Below are 13,926 nucleotides of genomic sequence, written 5' to 3'. Positions count from 1 at the left end.
CAGACCCTCCCCCATCGCTTCCCCCAACCCTCCCCTCCAGCAGTCCCACCCGCGCCAGTACGTGCGCCTCCACCGGCAGTTCCTGACTCATCGGGGCCCCCCGGGTCACATGCGCCCGCGCGGCCCTATAGGCGCCTCCCCCCGCCCGCCGCTCGGGAGCCGCAGCAGACGCTGCCGCCGCCGCTGCTGTCGCCACCACTCCCGCTCTCTGCGCTACCACCGCCGCTGCCGCCGCTGCCCTAGCTACAACCACCGCCTGAGTCTGCAGCTCCCAGGTGAAGCCCCGGCCAGGCCCGGCACCCCTCCGATCCCCCGCCCATCGCCTGGCTTTGCGCATCGGGTTTTGCTGGGCGCACCTGCTCCGTCACCCGCCTCTCGGCACCCGCCTTCCTCGCCCGCCCGGACTGCTGTTCTCTCCCTTTTCTCTCTCTTTCTGGTAGCCAGAAAGAAAGGGATGGCACCTCCTTATCCGGATGCCATCCCTCTAGGCACCTGCGTCTCCCTAACTGCGCCTCTCTCCATCCCTGCCTGCCTCTCCCCAAGCTTATCTTGGCCTCCGGTTCAGTCAATTTGTTTCTTAAGTTCAAATGGCTGTGCTTTTGTATCCCGTCACGTCGCTTCTGCTTTGCAATTGGGGAAATGTCTTCTTTCCCCCTTCTTCAGTTTCCCCAGCCTTCCTTCTCTCCCGCTGCTTCCCCACATCGCCCCTCTCGGTTCACTTTTCCTCCTCTCGGCTGCATGGGGGATGAAGGGAAGGAGGGGGCATTTGGGCTCAGGGGGAGGACGGGCTTAGCCTGATCTGTTACCACCAAGTCGCTCATCCTCCTCCCTCCCCCTGGAACCTCTAGGGACGGCAGGGCCTTCCCCAGGACCCTCTCCCCAGACCCTTCTTGTACATCTCTCAGAGAGGAGGGACACACGTTTGGGAAAGATATTGGGACCTCGGAGTAGGGGCAGAGTCCTGGCAGGTTGAGGTGTTAAATTGGGGAGGGATGGGAGCTCTGGAGGAGAGGCCGGGCTGCCCAGGCAACCCATTCCCTTCTTCCCGGGTTGAAGGAGAAAAGCCGGTGAGGTACCCATTCTGCTCCGAGGAGAGCTGAGGGAATCCCACCAGCCAGCCCGGCTGCTGAGGGGCCAGGGAGCCACTGTCAGTACCCCTCCTCTCCTCACTGCAGTGTTCTCCCATCCCATCTTTTGATCGTACCCCGCTCCCCACTGCAGTGACCTCCCCTTCCTCACTGCATTGACCTTCTCTCTCCAGGGGGGGAGGGGGAATCCCTTCTACGGCCCAGAGACTGCTGCCAGCTCCTCCCCACCCCCCACCCACTGCAGTAACCTCTTTCCCATCCCGCCCAGCCTCTGGCCCCGCCCAGTGATCCCTGGCTCCACCCCCTAAGCCTCTTATCTTTCTCCTTCCTTCCTTCCCACTGAGGAGATCCCAGCCAGCATGTCCATACAGAAGATCTGGGCCCGGGAGATCCTGGACTCCCGTGGGAATCCCACAGTGGAGGTGGATCTCTATACTGCCAAAGGTAATGGGTGGGGCATGAGCCTTCCCACGGCCCCCTGTTCTCCACGGGCTTGGCCTGAGTGGGAGGCCTTCCTTGAGACCCAGTGGGGATGGGGTGCTGTGCCTGTGGGACCCATCTCGCAGGTTAGATTGCGGGGGTTGGATCCTCCTTGTCTAGGGAAGCCAGGCCAGGCGAGTCTGTGCTGGAGGTTAGTGTGTGAGCCATGCCCTACCTCTGTGTGTCTGCCTACGCAACTGCTTGTGTGCATAGGTGTGCTGCTGGACATAACTTCATTTCTGTGGGTTCCCACTGTGTATATGGAGCCTCAGTTGGGTGGATGAGGAGGCCACTGCTTGTGTGTCCGGCTCAGTGTGTGTGTGTGTGTGTGTGTGTGTGTGTGTGTGAGAGAGAGAGAGAGAGAGAGAGAGAGAAAGAGAGAGAGAACAGTGTAGGGAGAGGGATAAATTTGGCAGGCAAGAGTCTGGGGCTGGAAGGCTGAAGGAATCCCTGGCCCCTGTGATGTCCTTCTTCCCTTCTCATTCCTTATTCCTCCCCTAGGTCTTTTTCGAGCTGCAGTGCCCAGTGGAGCCTCCACAGGCATCTATGAGGCCCTGGAGCTGAGGGATGGGGATAAACAGCGTTACTTAGGCAAAGGTGAGGCCATTTCTCTTTTCTAGGCTCTCCTACCCCTCAGCCTTATACCCCTACCTCATATCAGTTCCCAGCCCTCTTCTAGCATGCCTTCCCCTCTCCTTTTCCCTTATGGCCCCTCCTGGCCTAACTCAGTCCAGCCTCTTCCTCTCTCCAGGTGTCCTGAAGGCAGTGGACCATATCAACACCACCATCGCACCAGCCCTCATCAGCTCAGTGAGGCCTGCTCTTTGCTGGGGATGGCAGGGCCAGAATCCTGGAGCAGGGGAGGAGGGGAAGGAGAACCCACCTTTTAGGAATCATGGTTATAAGGGGAGGGGTAGGGAAAAGACTCCTTATTGCCCCTTCCTCCCACAGGGGTTGAGGTCCCTTAATTTAGGAAGGCCACTGTCACAGGGCCTGGTTGGACCCTGGCCAGAATGTAAGCCTGTGTTTGAATGGGGGGGCCCTTGTGCCATAGGGCCCTGCATGATGGAGGCTCTGCCCATAGGGTCTCTCTGTGGTGGAGCAAGAGAAATTGGACAACTTGATGCTGGAGCTGGATGGGACTGAGAACAAATGTAAGCAGGGGCTGGAGAAAGTGGGGAGCATGAGAGTGTGGGGTGTGGAGCAGTGCCAGGGGGCTTCCTTGCGAATGACTATCAGAGGACTTCTATCCTCCTCCCAAAGCAGAGCAAATGACGACTGGCAACTGCAGTGGGAGGGACATCAGACCGGAGGAAGAACTCAGCAGGATAAAGAGGAGGGAGCGGGCGGCAGCACCTGTGGTTCAGTGGATAGGGTGCCGGCCCCATACACTGAGGGTGGCAGGTTCAAACCCCACCCCAGCCAAACTGCAACAAAGAAATAGCCGGGTGTTGGGTGTTGTAGCTGGCGCCTGTAGTCCCAGCTACTTGGGAGTTTGAGGCAAGAGAATCGCCTAAGCCCAGGAGTTGGAGGTTGCTGTGAGCTGTGTGACCCCACGGCACTCCACTGAGGGCAATTAAGTGAGACTCTGTCTCTACAAAAAGAAAAAAAAAAAAGAGGAGGGAGCTAGTGTGAGATAGTCTGTGTCACAGGGGATGTTTAGGAAGAGGTGTGGCTTTTCTCCCCACCTCATTCTCTTTTCAGGAGAGAATGGATAATAATGGTTGCTGGGGTAGGGAAGGGGGAGGGGTCTCCTTTACTAACTCCTTTTGGGGAGTATAGGTGGAGGCAGGGGCTAGAAGAGAGAAGGGGTCATTTTGTGCTCAGTGCCTTCCTCTGTAATCTCTCAGCCAAGTTTGGGGCCAATGCTATCCTGGGTGTGTCTCTGGCCGTGTGTAAGGCCGGAGCAGCTGAGCGGGAATTGCCCCTCTATCGCCACATTGCTCAGCTGGCTGGGAACTCAGACCTCATCCTGCCTGTGCCGGTGAGCACTGCCCATACCATGCCTGTGCCCCTCCCAGGGGTGGGTGGGGTTGGGCGCAACCTTGCGAGGAATGATGGGGGGCAGTAAATTGGGGCAGGTAAAGAGGAAGGATGGAAATATGGGACTCTGAGTCTTGGAAGCTGGGGGAAGTTTGGCATCTTGGGTTCACACTCCCAGGGGTGGGGAGGAAAGGGCTCTTTGATCCTTCTGTCATTCTGTGGCTCCCCAGGCTTTCAATGTGATCAATGGTGGCTCCCATGCTGGGAACAAGCTGGCCATGCAAGAGTTCATGATCCTTCCGGTGGGTGCTGAGAGTTTCCGGGATGCCATGCGACTTGGTGCAGAGGTCTACCACACTCTCAAGGGGGTCATCAAGGACAAGTATGGCAAAGATGCCACCAATGTGGGTGATGAAGGTGGCTTTGCCCCCAATATCCTGGAAAATAGTGAAGGTGAGGCCAAGAGCCCCACTCCCAGTTCTAATGCTTACTCTATCTTGGGGTGTTAAGAAGGGCCACATAGTTCACCAAATCCTGAGTGTGGGTAAAAGGTCCTTGAACTACAGACTCAAAAAGGTACCAGCCCTTGGAGTAGGTTCCAGAGGGCCTGCCAAATTCACATTCAAACATAGGACCATCTTTTACTTGCCTAGCCACATTTCTTAGCATCTATAAGTTGTCATGGAGCCCCTGGGAATACTGGGAGTTGGTTTATGTGACCTGTGGGATCCATCCCATCCTTCAACTCAGTTTGATGAGATATTCCATATTCTTTTTTTTTTTTTTTTGGCCCCGGCTAGGTTTGAACCCGCCACCTCCGGCATATGGGACCGGCGCCCTCTTCCTTGAGCCACAGGCACTGCCCGAGATATTCCATATTCTAAGGAATCCATTCCAAATCTATCTTATCTATACCTCAAACTCTTAGGCCTCTAGGATGCCTAATTTTTCTGTACCCTGGGAGAAACTATATAGGGAGTAGAAACAATACAGGTAGGTTCGGTGCCCATAGCACAGTAGTTAGGGTGCCAGCCACATACAATGAGGCTAGAGGGTTCGAACCTGGCCCGGGCCTGCTAAACAACAACAAAAAATAGCTGGGCGTTATGGTGGGCGCCTGTAGTCCCAGCTACTTGGGAGGCTGAGGCAAGAGAATTACTTAAGCCCAAGAGTTTGAGGTTGCTATGAGCTGTGATAAAAAGGCTCTATGTCCAAATTACTTGGATTTATTTGGACCTTGACTTGAGAGTTACTAGCTAGTGATCTTTCCTTTTTTTTTTTTTTTGAGACAGAGTCTTCACTATGTCACCCTCAGTAGAGTGCCATGGCATCATAGCTCATAGTAACCTCAAACTCTTGGGCTTAAGTGATTCTCTTGCCTCAGCCTCCCAAGTAACTGGGACTACAAGCACCCACCACAACGCCTGATTATTTTTTGGTTGTAGTTGTTGTTATTTGGCAGGCCCAGGCTGGATTTGAACCCTCTAGCCTGGGTGTATGTGGCTGGGGCCCTAGCTGCTGAGCTACTGGTGCCGAGCCAGCTGGTGATCTTTCTTACTTAATTTCTCTGTGTTTCATTTTTCTTATGTGTAAAATGGGAATAATAATATTATCTACCTCAGAATATCATTGTAAGGATTGAATGAGATCATATGTATAAAGTGTTCAGGTGACATGATAACACTGAAAAAAACAACTATTTTGTTTGTTTGACACAGAGTCTCTGTTACCTTGGATAGAGGCAGGTGCAATGATGTCATTCATTCATGAGTTCATAGCAACCTCAAACTCTTGGGCTCAAGAGATCCTCTTGCCTCAGCCTCCAGAGTAGCTGGGACTACAAGCATGTGCCACCATGCTCAGCTAGTTTTTTCTATTTTTAGCAGAGAGGGCATCTCACTCTTCCTTAGGTTGATCTTGAACTCCTTCACCTCAAGCAATCTTGGTCTTGAACTCCTTCACCTCAAGCAATCTTACCCACCTTGACCTCCCAGAGTGCTAGGATTGCATGAGACACCATGCCTAGCACAACTATTGTTAACAGAATTCCATTCCTCTGTCTTCCTAGAACAAGGCTTCTCTCCCGAGACTTTGTGATAAACTCAAAAAAACCTTAGCCATCCTTCCCCAGGAAGTCCTCCATTTCTGCTCTGAATTTCTTTTCTTTCCATTCCTCCTTGCTCTCCTGCTTATACTGTAATCTTTCTATATTCTGTCCCAAGCCTTGGAGCTGGTGAAGGAAGCCATCGACAAGGCTGGCTACACAGAAAAGATTGTAATTGGCATGGATGTCGCTGCCTCAGAGTTCTATCGTGATGGCAAATATGACTTGGACTTCAAGTCTCCTGCTGATCCTTCCCGATACATAACTGGGGACCAGCTGGGGGCCCTCTACCAGGACTTTGTCAGGGACTATCCTGGTGAGGGCAAGGGGTGTGGGTAAGAGGGCAGGGGGAAGGTTGGGAGCAGGCAGGGATAGGTTTGGGCAACTCTGGACCTTATGGGATGCTGACCCATGTGCCACGTGGAGGTTTCCTAAGAACCTGAGAAACAGGGAGATGGGAGAGAGCTGCCTGCAAAGACTGGATTTTGTATATAGTATAAATGAACAGGCACCTGTGATAAATCTGTTCTATCTGCTTTGGATCCTGATTAAAGTCATGGGTTCTGAAAGCTACTGGGGTTGTGAGGAGGGCTCTGGGATGGTGAGAGAGTAACAGGACCTAGAAGGAAACTAGTGCATCTCAATATTTCAATATTATTATTTTTAGAGACAAGGCCTTGCTCTGTCATCCAGGCTGGAGTATAGTGGTATGATCATAGCAAACTGTAGCCTTGAACCCCTAGGGTCAAGTGATTTTTCCATCTTATCCTCCCACATAGCTGAGGCTATAGGTGTCCCACCACAGCTGATTTTATTTATTTATTTTTTTAAAGTGGATGTTTCACTATGTTGCTCAGGCTGGTCTTGAACTCCTGGCCTCAAGTGATCCTCCCACCTTGGCCTCCCAAAGTGTTGGGATTATAGGCGTGAACCACTGTGCCCAGACACATCTCAATATCTTTGATTGCTGAAGTGGTGGATGTTAAATGTATCTGGAACTGATGTACAAGTAGGAAAGAAGACTGAGGAAGAACAGAATTACCCTCTCCCAAGTCTGCTGAGGGCTTTTATCCCAGGATGGAGGCAGTTGGTCTTCATCTTCATAAGACAGAGCAAAAGAAAACAGACATAAATTTTAGAGCAAAGAATTTAGATTAGTAATGAGAAAGGGCTTCCTGGTGGTAAGAATAGGAAAATACAAGGTTGTGAAGGTTCCGAACTCTCCTTATTGGAAGGTTTTATGAAATAAGAATTGGGATAAGAACTACTTAGAGCAGGCTTATAGTGTGTGTGTGTGGTGGGGGGTTGGGGTAGCAAGGATGAGCAGGCTTAGTCAGGGACCTGTCCATTTCAGGAAATAAAAGGGGGGGGGGGTCCAGCCTAATATAGAGACCCAAGGAGAATTAATAGTTCCCCCACCCCTCCCTCTGCCTCTGCAGTGGTCTCCATTGAGGATCCATTTGACCAAGATGATTGGGCTGCCTGGTCCAAGTTCACAGCCAACGTAGGGATCCAGATTGTGGGTGATGACCTGACAGTTACCAACCCAAAGCGTATTGAACGGGCAGTGGAAGAAAAGGCTTGCAATTGTCTGCTGCTCAAGGTTAACCAGATTGGCTCAGTCACTGAAGCCATCCAAGCGTGAGTGACTCCTGGTCCTCTCCTGCTCAGCCCCTATTTCTATGGGACCCCTCTTGCAAGTGCTCCCAGCCTAATCATCCTACCCAGGGATGCTGAAGAGAGCAAGGAAACCTAGAATCATCACAGTTCTCTTAACTCTGCTCCCTCCCTGATTGTGCTATCCCAGATAGCTTCCCTCCAGATGTTTCTTTCTTTCCCTTTTTAATGAAATAACTCTCAGAGATATAGATACTTCTTTCTTTCTTTTTTTTTTTGAGACAGTTTTACTTTGTCACTCTCGGTAGAGTGCTATGGCGTCACAGCTCACAGCAACCTCCAAATCTTGGGCTTAAGCGATTCTCTTGCCTCAGCCTCACAAGTAGCTGGGACTACTGGCGCCCACCACACACCTGGCTATTTTTCTTATTTGTTGTTGTTGCAGTTGTCATTGTTGTTTTAGCTGGCCTGGGCTGGGTTCGGACCTTCCAGCCTTGGTGTATGTGGCCAGCACCGTGACCACTGTGCTACGGGAGCCGAGCCTAGATATTTCTTGACATAGACCAAGGCTGGGGCTGGGAAGAGAATGCCCAGGGAAGTCAGTGCTGGTGTATGGATACAGGTGCAAGCTGGCCCAGGAGAATGGCTGGGGGGTCATGGTGAGTCATCGCTCAGGAGAGACTGAGGACACATTCATTGCTGACCTGGTGGTGGGGCTGTGCACAGGCCAGGTGAGTGGGAGCAGCCTGGTGAGTGAAGTGAAATCTTTGTGGGAACGGTGCGTTCTAGCTCAGGTGGGTGTCTCCTAGGCATTTGAGGGTGTCAGGGGAGTTTTAAGAGAGAAGTTTCCTTTTAGGGGGTGATAGGGTAGCCACTGAGCTATGTATCTTTTGGAATGTTTCAGATCAAAACTGGTGCCCCATGCCGTTCTGAGCGTCTGGCTAAGTACAATCAGCTCATGAGGTAAGTGTGCCTGAAGAATGGGGGCCCATGGCCCTGAGGGTTCAAATGCTGTTCCATCTCCAGTGCCCAGGGAAGATTATGGTACATGTCCAGAAATAGTTGTTTTTATTTTTTTTGTTTATTTTGTTTTAGAGACAGAGTCTCAGTCTCACAGCAACCTCAAACTTTGGGCTTAAGCGATTCTCTTACCTCAGCCTCCCAAGTAGCTGGGACTACAGGCGTGTGCCACAAGACCTGGCTATTTTTTTGTTATAGTTGTCATTGTTGTTTGGCAGGCCCTGGGCTGGTTCAAACCCGCCAGCCTCTGTGTATGTGACCAGCGCCCTAGCCGGCAAGCTACAGGTGCTGAACCAACACCCGGCTATTTTTTAGAGACAGGGTCTCGCTCTTGCTCAGGCTGACCTTGAATTCCTGAGCTCAAGCAATCCACCTGCCTCAGCCTTCCAAAGTGCTAGGATTACAGGTGTGAGTCACTGGGCCCAACCAAGAAATAGTTTTTTTGCTTAATGAGTTTACTGATGGCTCCACCGACAAGACCCTGAGTTCACATAGGAAAGCCAGGGACTGCTCATCTTGAGCAGATGGTATAAAAGCAACAGGAGGCTGGGGGTGGAGGAGACTCCTAGAGAGAGCAGCAGGATCCTCCTGTGTTCCTGACCATTTCCTTTCTGGCTCATTCTCAGAATTGAGGAAGAGCTTGGGGATGAAGCCCGCTTCGCTGGACATAACTTCCGTAATCCCAGTGTGCTGTGATCCCTTTGCTTGCCTGGAGACGTGGAACTTCTGTCCTATCCATCTGGAACCTCTTTCTTGCTGCCCTGATCTGTGCTAGTTCACCCCCTGAGGTCCGCTGAGCCCAAGGGTGCTCAGAACTTCCCTGATTGACCTGCTCCGGCTGCTCCTGGGCTTACCCAAGCCCCTGCTGTTTCCGCTCTCCCTCCTCTCTGGCCCCTACTCACTGGGATTCCACACTCTCCACTTCTCCTTCCTTTCTCTTCTCAAAAACTGGAAATGGGAAAGAGGATTATAAGGGGGCCCTTGGAAGAATGATCAGTGTTTGTGATGGAGCATTAGGGTTGGTATGTTGAGGTGTTTAGAGAGGGACCATCTGTCAATTGTGCTTTGCTCTCGTTGTGTGTTTCCATGTTGCCCATGAGCCATGAACTGTGCACAATGCTGGGGTAGAGAAGAGGGCTGGGTGTAGGGTCATGCCTGGCTAAGGCTTTGTTGTATTTATTTATTTTTCATTCATCTTGTTAACTAATCATTTCTCCATAACCCTAGGGCCTAATACTGGCCTGACATGAGGGGACTGTGTGTGTGTATTTCATATGGCTATAGATCCCAGGATAACCAAGGGTGGGAGGTCTTGCTGGAATGGCAAGGGTAACAGAAAGGGCCTTGACATCAGTTCCTTTGTGTGTACTATCTGAAGCCTGGGTCAGTCCAGAGTGGGGGCATTTGCCTGGGGACTCTTCCCCTATAAACCTCTCCCCAGCCCTAGGTTCCCTTTCTTACACCATCTGTACCAGAGCAACGTCTCACTGCCCCGTGCCATGTTCCACAGTTGCCACCACTTCTGTGGCACTGAAATGAGCACCACCATTAAAGTCTGAATCACAGTGCACTGTTGTGTCTGAGGAGTCTTATATGTCTTATTCCATATAAGGGGAGAGAACATGGAGCACTGGAATTGGGTGAAGCTGGAGAGCAGAGCTGGGGAGGTCACAAAGAGGAAGACAAATTGGACAAGTATGGCCAAGTGCTGGTACTGCCCACTCCATCCTGGCTAGATGGGAGTCCATGTTGGCTCTGCCTTCTCAGTAGTGAGCCTGGCCCCTTGGACCCAGGTGAATTAGGTATTGTTAACCTGGAGCTCAGGAGTCCGTAAAAGTATCAAAAATCGTGCCTGTGCTTGTGTTTATTTTGGGGGTGGGGGGAAGTCTAAGGTGTTTTCAGATACCCACAGGGTCCTTGACCAAGGAAGGGATAAAGCATGGACTGCAGCCCCCTATATTACTGGGCCTCTCCTAACGAAATCCTGGCTGGGGGCGGCGCCTGTGGCTCAAGGAGTAGGGCGCCGGTCCCAGAGGACCGGGCTGGCTCAAACCCAGCCCCGGCCAAAAAAAAAAAAAAAAAACAACACACACACACACAAAAAAAAAGAGTAGAAAAAAAAGCGGGCGCCTGTAGTCCCAGCTGCTCGGGAGGCTGAGGCAAGAGAATCGCGTAAGCCCAAGAGTTAGAGGTTGCTGTGAGCCGTGTGACGCCACAGCACTCTACTGAGGGCGGTACAGTGAGACTCTGTCTCTACAAAAAAAAAAAAAGAAATCCTGGCTGGTTCTGAAATGGAACAGAACTTTGTGACCACTACTCCCTGTAAGATGGGGAACTGGGCAGGGAAGAATGGTACTGGGGTTTAAGGGAGGATCTGAGGAAACAGAGTCCTCCAGGAACCTGAAAATTCAGGACCTGAAGCGCTCAACAGGCCCCTAGCTGGATCAGATTGTTACTAGGGTGCCAGTATGTGGCTAGAGAGCCCCTACAACTCAGTGCTTGTGGAGCCTCAACATTTAGATGCTCAGCTCAGGGACCACCCCTCCAAGTGGCTTAGCTCAGAGCGCATTCCAGCAGGTAGGGTCTGCACCTGGGAGCTATGGCCACTAGAGGGAGTCAAGGCTCTGCAGAATTCCATAGTAGCCGCCAAGCAGGAGGTTGGGTAGAATTTTAAGGTTGTCCCCTCTGTGGGCCTCCCACCCTGCTTCTGCTAAGTTCTAGTCCTGGCATCCTCTTCCACCCTGCTCAGTTTCATGGCTAAAAGAGGATTCTAGTTCTGTTTGTACTGGACCCATTTCTCTCCTTGCCCGCCTCCTTACGGGTCCCTGACACCTCAGCCATTTTCAGTTCAAAGAACATCTTGCCCCCCTCCTTCCGTGTGCCTCTTAATTTCAATGTGGGCTTCTCATCTTTCCCATCTCTCCTATGTTTCCTGGTGCCCCTTTCTATCTCCCTTGGGGTTTACTGTACTTTTCTCTGTGCCTTTCAGTTTTCTCTGGGGTCCAAGATACTCATCTTACCTTAGTAACTCCCAGACTAACCAGGACTATTCTTATTTGAGCCACATTTTTTAACCTCCACCCCTTCTTTCCTCTTCCTCACTAGATCGCCTTCTCTGACAGTCCACCCCACCCCCAAGGTACTGGGTTGGATTGAGTTACAGCTAGCTCTGCCTGGGCCTCCCAGGCCCCACTCTCCACTTTTCTTTTGTGCTGTTGCCTAGAGACCAGTGGGTTGTGGGGAGCTGGGGAAGAGAGAGAGCTGGGGTGAGAGATGATGGGGTGTGTGTGTGTATGAATCCGCGGCTGAATTGTGAGCCTTGTTCTCAGGTAGGGGAGAAATTAGAAGGAATAGGTAGACCCTTCTCTTTTGACTCTCTGTATCCCTGGTCCCTACCTACGCCTAATTTTTCTTAGGTTCAGATAAGTCACTGTCTTACCCCATTCCTTGGTTTAAAAATAAGGGAAAAGAGTTCAGCCTGAAAGGAATTTGGAAAGGACCTGGCCAGGGCCCACTGGGAGATTGAATTGAAAAGTGCAGAAAGAGCAATGGGGAGATGGTATGAGCGGGAAGGAGTAGTCTTGGAATAAAGTTAGGGGTTGAAGAAGCTGGGCTCTCCTAGAGCATGGGGAGAATGGGGAGCACAGAGAGATAGCTGGCCTGGTCCCTGGGTGGGGCATGGAAGGTGTATATGGGGTGGTAAAGTGAATGCTATGCAGTCCCAGGGACTTCAGGGTGGTGATTCATTCCTAGGCCAAGGAGGTGTTCTAGCTTGTTCCCAGTTCCCCAGTGCTTTGGAATCTGTTTAGAGGTTTGGGGTATTCCCAGAACTTGGCTGAGTTGGCCCAAGGATTGTCAGCTAAAATGTACTGAGCTGCTACAGAGCCAACTTCCTTTCTTCCCTGAAGGCAGGTGGGATCTGGTCAGTTCAGGACTCAACCTTAGCTCCCAGCCACACTGACCCCACAAGTACCCTAATCCCCTCTCCAAATCTGGAGAGCTACCGAGGGCTCCCAATCCAAACTCCAGCTCCAGCTCTTCCTGTTTTCCAGCCTGTCTTCCTCCCTTTCTCTGGCCTTCCCAATTTCAGCTGCCAAAAATCACCCAGTGTCCTTTGTCCTGGGAGATGTTGCTGCTTGGTGTGGAGCCAGGGAGAGAGCCCAGAAAAAGAAGCTGGTGGTGGACTTGTGGGGGTGCTAGCTTCATGGCTGATGCTGGGAATGGCTGGCAGAAAGCAGTCTGAGGCTGCCCAGAGAGAGAAAGGAGGCTTGGGAACAGCCTTCCTCTGTGGTAGGGGCTGTGTCCACATTAGAACAATTGGGATGGAAGAACCAGGACACTTAGGGATTTGGGTTCACATTGACCCTAATCCTCATTTGACCCCTTCCCTGTGACCCAAGGTACTATTAGTGATGGCTTCAAACATATTTGAGAAGGAAAATAGGGATGCCGTTAGATAGAAAGACTTGAGGATGGTGTCCCACTGCTCCTGTAAGTTACATCACTCAGCTACCCTAGGGCTTGCCACCCCCCCTTTCTGTCATTTCCTTCAACGACCCTCTCTATTCTCTTTCCTTTCCCAATGACCTTCCCTCCTCCATACTGCCACCAAAGGCCTTGTTTGTCTTCCATTTCCTTCCAACCTTTAATCCTGTCTCCATTTTACCTGCCAAAGGAAACCACCCCTGTGCCTCCTAACCTCCTTTCCCACCATAACCCCAGAATACACACTTGGGCCCAACATCCCTTATCCCTTCCTAAGGTTGCTCTACTCGCTCTCTCACACCTCTCCTCTGGACTTGTCTTTCCCCAGTTCTCCCTCATCACCCCCAAATTCTTATACTATTTCTGACTCTTCCTAATACCAACCACTGAAACTCTACTCCCTTCCAGAAACCCCACCCTCTCAATTTTTTACCATCTTTATGACCCCAAACTTCGAGCCCATTCTCCCTGATAACCGCCCCCCAAATCCCGCCCACTTTGCCTCTGACCGAGACTCCTCACCCCAAGCTTCTCACCCCTCTTAACCACAAATGCCCGTAAAGCCCCCATGTAGCTCCATCTTTTCAATCTAACCCCACTATCCCAATCTCTATCCCAGTATCCCCCAACTCCTCCTACCTCACCTCTGCCGCAAACCGTCGCCCCCAAACTTCTTCAGCCTCCCCCTTATCTATCCTCACAACCCTGAGTCCCTCCCACCTAGCCCTCTCCCGCGCCAGGCCCGCGGACTCCCACATTCGGCCAGGGCGAACCCCTCCCCGCGTACGCGCCCCGGCCCCCTCAGCCTCGGCCGCCAACTCGCACAGCGCCTCCCCTCTCCGGATCCCCCTTTCTCCCCCTTCTCAGCTTGCCTCGCGCTCCCTCCCTCGCGTCTCCCTCCTGGCCCCTCTATCCTCCGTTCCTCCACGCTCCCTCCTTCTCCTGCTTCCTCTCTTCTCCCATCCCCCTCTCCCAAGCTCCCTCCCTTCGCCGTCCGCTTTCCTGTGCTAGTCGCCGGACGCGCCGCCCAGCCTGTCCTCAGCCCCGCGCCCGGCCCGGGCCTCGGGCCGGGACTCATTTCGGAGGGACCGCCACGGGAGGGGCTAGGAGGGGGCGAGGGAGACGGCCGCTGGGAAGGGGCGGGGGCCG

At 52.3% G+C, this 13,926-nt stretch overlaps 1 protein-coding gene across 1 annotated transcript; it reads left to right on the top strand.

Moving 5' to 3' along the window:
• Positions 1 to 44: 44 nt before the first annotated feature.
• Positions 45 to 9,862, top strand: ENO2 (enolase 2). Its single transcript, XM_053555505.1, has 12 exons — positions 45 to 275; positions 1,436 to 1,532; positions 2,070 to 2,165; positions 2,320 to 2,378; positions 2,653 to 2,722; positions 3,419 to 3,552; positions 3,782 to 4,004; positions 5,774 to 5,971; positions 7,095 to 7,296; positions 7,895 to 8,003; positions 8,177 to 8,235; positions 8,919 to 9,862. The coding sequence occupies exons 2-12, from the start codon at positions 1,448 to 1,450 to the stop codon at positions 8,986 to 8,988; spliced, it is 1,305 nt and encodes a 434-aa protein (XP_053411480.1). The 5' UTR covers positions 45 to 275; positions 1,436 to 1,447; the 3' UTR covers positions 8,989 to 9,862.
• The last annotated feature ends 4,064 nt before the right edge of the window (positions 9,863 to 13,926 follow it).

This window comes from Nycticebus coucang, chromosome 12, assembly GCF_027406575.1.
Source record: "Nycticebus coucang isolate mNycCou1 chromosome 12, mNycCou1.pri, whole genome shotgun sequence".
Lineage (NCBI taxonomy): Eukaryota > Metazoa > Chordata > Mammalia > Primates > Lorisidae > Nycticebus > Nycticebus coucang.
Note: the sequence above shows the minus strand (reverse complement) of the source record. Positions and strands in the feature narration are given on the sequence as shown.

Coding starts and splice junctions, on each gene's coding strand:
- ENO2 (XM_053555505.1), top strand. CDS start 1,448: ATGTCCATACAGAAGATCTGGGCCCGGGAGATCCTGGACTCCCGTGGG. Junction 1,533..2,069: donor GGATCTCTATACTGCCAAAG/GTAATGGGTGGG, acceptor TTCCTCCCCTAG/GTCTTTTTCGAGCTGCAGTG. Junction 8,004..8,176: donor TGGGGCTGTGCACAGGCCAG/GTGAGTGGGAGC, acceptor GGAATGTTTCAG/ATCAAAACTGGTGCCCCATG.